The following is a 5,438-nucleotide window of genomic DNA, read 5'->3' as shown; positions in this document are numbered from 1 at the left end:
ATAATTCAGAAGAAATTCAGGATTTAAGTAAACATATTCGAAAAGAAGCAGCCAAATTGCATGAATCAGATAGTTGGAATTTGAGTTCTTGGTTTAGGTCTATTTTCAGTTCCTTAGGCTTTACCGTCATTCATAGTTTGTTGATATTGTTTGTTGTTTTTATTGGATTATGCCTAGTGTTTATGATAGTACAATGTTGCTTAAACTGTGCTGTTAAGCAAATGTGGAATAGCCCATCAACCAGAAACAAAGTATATAATTTGTATGTTGAAATAGCAGAAAGTAAAGAAAAAAAAACCTAGACGTTGAAAGGCTAATGGCTATAAATATCTAACTTGTAGAAAAAAAAATTAGCAAATGTTAAAGTGAATTTAGTTAGGCTTTTGGCCTCTCTGACTAAAACAAACAGACAGAGACCAGAAGTGCTAATACTGCTTATTTCAGTTATATGTTTTCAGATAAAAAAAAAATCCTGCATTATTACTCTGTGCACAGGTGTCCAATTAAGTAAGTTTGGTTTAATTTCTTCAAGGTCACATTTGTTTTCTCTTTATCTGTCTTAAGTATAAAAATGCTTAGAAACTTAAGGAGGGGGAGGATTCCTTTGAAACAGACAAGTGAGTGATTCCCCTTGCTGTGTGGAATTCTCCCTGTGATCACAGTATAGCCCTCAATAAAGAAAAGCTGGCTCTGTCAGTTCTGATTCAACCACAACATGAAATTTGATTTCTTCCACACAGCTGAACAGAGAGGTATGTCCTAGCACCCAACTTCTGGCCTGCATTTCCAGAATCAAAAGTGAATATCTGTTTACTTACTTACTGTTTCAATCTATGCAGCTTAGACTAACCTGCAAAGATTGAACTGATTCAGCCTCAGGTTTTTTGACATTTAGCTTGGTTGGGCATCTATGTGGCAAAATGGGATAGGGGCCTGTAAGTCCCCTCCCATTTGGATCAATAACCTATTGCTTAGGGTACTTTGCCATGGAACAAAAGACAGGTTCTAGTCTCCCCTCACTGAGAGGGAGTTTGAACCTGTGTCCTGTACTTCCCAGCAAAGTGCACTAACCATAGGCCATGGGCTAGGCATTGCCCAAACTCCCTTCCAGCCCTCATCTTGAAATGGTTCACTGCATCTTGCATTTAATATTGACTGGATAAAATCCATAAAGGCACTGGGAAAATTTCTGCCCCACTGGGGAGCAAGGACTCAGGCTAGAAGCCAAGGCATCCCTTCTGGGGCAATCATAGTGTCTCTGTCTGACTGAGTTCCAAGTCCTCTGTCTTGTTGTCTTCCCCCTGGCCCCATACCTCTGCATAGGCTCTAGGCAACGCTTAGCACCTACTTAGTGCTTGTGATTAGATCACTGTGCTAGGAAACAAAAGATGGGAGTTCAAAGTCTCTCTGACCAAGGTCCTAGAACCCAGGTCTTCTGGTTCCTATAAAAATGCTTTAATCAGTAGGCCACTGGGCTAAAACCATAGGCAGTGAAACACCGGGGCTAATGGGGCTTTGCTCTCTGCAAATGCAGGTAGCCCAGTTCTGGGCTCCAGGCATCTCCAACGGTGGGGAAAGAGTGTGGGGAGAGGAGAATGAACACAGATGAGCAGCCAGAGCCTGCAGGTGGTCAGGAACTTAGCCCGGCCTGGGCCATCCCATACCCAGCAGGTAAATGTGTGGACTGGAAGGGGTGCAGAGGAGGTAAGACAAATCAAGTTCCCTCAATCTGGGGGAGGGCGGGTGAATAGGGCCTGAATAGGGCCCTGGGGCACGTTGTGAGATTCTCCAAGCCTGGGTGGCTTGCCCAGGGGTGCAAGGGAGGGAGGGTCCCACTGCTATGTGCACCCCTGGGGCAGACACAGGGGGCACATGCCCCCTGATCTGTGTTTGAGGTGCAGGCAGCTGCCACTGTGCACTATGCTCTGGGCTCTGCCTCCACTGCTGGTTCCCAGACAACAGCACGATGCCACATGCTTCTCACTGCCGGGCAAGTGGCTCAGCCAGCACACGGGAGGCACAAAGCATCACACAGCTGCCAGGGGACCAGCAGTGGGGGCAGAGCCTAGAGCCCAGCATGCAGCTGCCTCTACCCCATGCACAAATGAGGGGGCACATGTCCCCTGTGCCTGTCCCAGGGATGCATGCAGCAGCAGGAGCCTCCTGTCCCCCATGCTCCTGGACAAGCTGTCCAGGCTCAGACCATCCCACAGCCTGTGCCAGCCCTGGCCCCAGGGCTCCATGCACCCCAGCCCCTGTCCCTGTCTCTGCCCCACTCTATCCATCATAGCAGGGGCCTCTATTTATCCCCCCGCCCCTTCCCTACAACAGATTTACCTGCTGGGGGAAGAGGCATACATGCACAAGCATGCAGACCCCCAAAATTAAACCATATTTTCTTCCTCCACCTACGGCTAAAAGAGGTGTGCCCTCCTCCTATTACTACTCTGTTTTACTTCTGGCAAGTTTTCATAGCAATTCTGTTTAATCCTGTGACAAAACTAAATCTCAAACTGTGCATAAGTGCCAAAAAACCACTGGCACCTATCCGCCTACATGCCATGTAGGTGTGTATAGTGAAATAAGATACAACTCTAAGCATCAACTCCAGCTACAGTCAGTGACAAAGGTGGATCCTTAGCACATCTGAAAAGCAAGTCCAAGAACTCTTAGGACAGGCACCGACAAGGTCAGAGACACAAAAATCAGGCAGCACTTATAAATATCAGGGCTTGATGCTTAGAGCTTAAATCAGTCAGCCCTCCCCTAACCCCTCTCTGAAGACAGAGCAAAAATTACTTTACAAACAAACTCCCAAAACTTCATAAGGAATGCAACAAAAATTTAATACAAAATCAAATTTGGTGCAGTCATTTCTGATTTCCAAACGCAAGCTGGGTTCAAAGTAAAGGGCAGTGTGAATGCATTAGATGACATTTCTTAAACTATAGCACTTACCACACTATGCAGGTATGGTTATCAAGAGTTGGTAACCATAGGCCTGAGATCTACAAATACAGGAAAAGCCTGTTTTTTATGAAAAGCCTGTGAGGCAAACAAAAATAATGGTATGCAGAATAACATGTTATTTATGTAGTTAAGCATGATTGCATAATACATGACTACAGCAAAGCCAAGAAAACTGAAACTAAGAATATAATACGTTGAGGAATAAGAAATATAGTTAGTTACACAGGCCCTATGTATTGTAGTCACAGTACTATACCAGAGTACTATACCAGCTCATTTCTAGAGCGCTGTATATGGGGCTGTGCTGCTTTATTAACCATCTTGTGTAACACAAGATTACAGTTAGATACTGCATGAGTATTAAGACACTGTTTATAAATTCTAAGAGAATTATGCATAATTTATTATATTACATTAGCACTTCTGTAATTAGCTTTGTTTAGTAATAACCTCACCCGTGCAACCCATGGATGCTATGGATATCTAATAATGCACAGTATTTAAACATATCGCTAGTTCTTCTTCCTCAGAAGTCTGACCTAGTATTTCTAGAAAAGCCTAATATTACAGGTTATAAGGGAAGAAATAAAACAATCATATATACCTCAACTGAACAGAGTTATAGACTAAATTACAAATTGATAATAAGTCTGCACTCTCTCATCTTCATTCATGTCACTCCACTACATTCTGCTTTATTTCTATTACTATGTTTGTCAATTATATTCAGGTCTTTATGTTTCATTCTTTTTTTCTAATAAGTTGTTTAATGTCATGGTTACAGTTTAATACATGGTTTCAGGTACTGTTAGACAGCAGTTTTTATATTCCTCAATTCATCTCTTAATACTGTTCTATTCTCATCCCCTTCTCACACAAAAATACCTGGAGGAAATAAAATTCCAAACTTACCATATGTCCTACAGATCTAAAACCAGCACTGATGAGCATCAGTTTCCAGCGTTCCTCTATGTTCTCTGGAAGTGGTGTATAAGCATAGTAAGCTACCAGAACAGCTGCAGTGAGAAGAAACAGTGATTTAGTTCCCATGTTTTACTATTCCCTTCTTTCGAGGCTGATCAGATTAAATGTTCTCACTGACTCTTAGTTGCAAGTCAGCACACTCTGATAGGGCAAAGTTAATCTGCTGCTATGTCTGGATCACGCCCAGGAGGTGAACTCTGAACAGAGGTTATTCTGATACACAGAGAGAAAACATGTGTTTCATTAGCAATCGTTCTGCTATTGAAAACAGACATAGAGTCAATATTTAAAGCTAAGTTTAAACATCAAAGTACACACATTGATATCACCCTGGTCCTTTAATTTAGATTCAATAGCTAAAGAGCTCTTGTAGCAGGAATCAGAGTTCTAAAAGGCAGCACAAACTTAAGGACAGAATGCAGCATATAAATTAAGAGCTGCTGCAGTGTGCTGATCATAGACAAATAACACCCTTGAAAGAACAAGAGTCAGATAAACTACTACTACATTACAATACAGAGAGATCCCGAATGAAATGCAAACACATCCCCACTGATAACAGAAAGAATCAATTTAGTGGAACAGATCACACCACCTATTAATCTGGTCTGGCATCTTGTATATTTGACAAAGGAAAATACCTAGTGCTTCAGAGGAAAGTGAATTGTTTCTACTCCCAGTTAAAGACAACTGTACAATAATGTGGTTCACTGAAACAACAACAACAATAATAATAATAATAGTCCTTGTGGAGTATTGTGCTCTGACAGGATTAGATAGATTTACTTGATCACTTTTATTTTAGAAGTTGTGTTACTACAAATAGTACTTGGCATCAACATATCTAACTCCTTGAAAACAGAATATCCAGCTCCATGAATTTTCACCATTCAGTCACTCAAGGCCTTGCATCTCAGTAATGTGATTTTTGAGAACATGGGAACACGTTCACTCTTCCCTATTCTGGCAGTCACTCACAGAGACAAGAAAATGCTAAAAGATCGTGGGGATGTTAAACCAAGCATGTGAAACTTGTCACATCTCTGCCTGAGCTTTGCAAATCCAATCCTAATGAAAATAAAAGAAAGTCACCGCAGTCACCTTGATTCACTTATAGGACCTACCTTGCCTTTTCAGTCAGATGCTTCACTGCCTTCTGGAGCAGCGGTCTCCAAAGTGGGGTGCATGCATGCCAGGGGATGCGCAGGACGATCCATTGGGGTGGGTGTGATGGCCAGAACCAAAGAAATTAATAAGCAAGAAATATGTGCTTCTTGGAGGCATTTGGAACTTTTGTCTAATATGAAGCTTGTATCTTTGTAACCCGCAAATGTAACTTGTAATGGTTTGTGGAACTGACTAGGCCTCAAAGACTAAGCTATAGACGTGAAATTAGCTGACCTAATAGTTCTTTCTCACTCAAAATTTAGCCTTGATGATGATAAAAACTGGATTCAACTGCCCAGCTTATCTAGTACATTTCA

General features: G+C 42.0%; 1 protein-coding gene across 2 annotated transcripts in view; it reads right to left on the bottom strand.

Moving 5' to 3' along the window:
- Window positions 1–5,438, bottom strand: part of AADAC (arylacetamide deacetylase) — a 35,131-nt gene that overhangs the window by 19,695 nt on the left and 9,998 nt on the right. The window contains exon 2 of one of the 2 annotated variants that reach the window (XM_019532598.1): window positions 3,883–3,986. In XM_019532598.1, the coding sequence (XP_019388143.1) occupies window positions 3,883–3,921 (39 nt within the window). In that variant the 5' untranslated portion in view covers window positions 3,922–3,986. Of the gene's footprint in view, window positions 1–3,882; window positions 4,105–5,438 lie in introns of those variants that run through there. The other variant, XM_019532597.1, reaches the window with a different exon arrangement.

The sequence above is a fragment of the Crocodylus porosus genome, unplaced genomic scaffold (assembly GCF_001723895.1).
Source record: "Crocodylus porosus isolate Cpor-Errol unplaced genomic scaffold, CroPor_comp1, whole genome shotgun sequence".
NCBI classification, from domain to species: Eukaryota; Metazoa; Chordata; order Crocodylia; family Crocodylidae; genus Crocodylus; species Crocodylus porosus.
The sequence above is the reverse complement of the archived record's forward strand: the minus strand, read 5'-3'. Positions and strand labels throughout refer to the sequence as shown.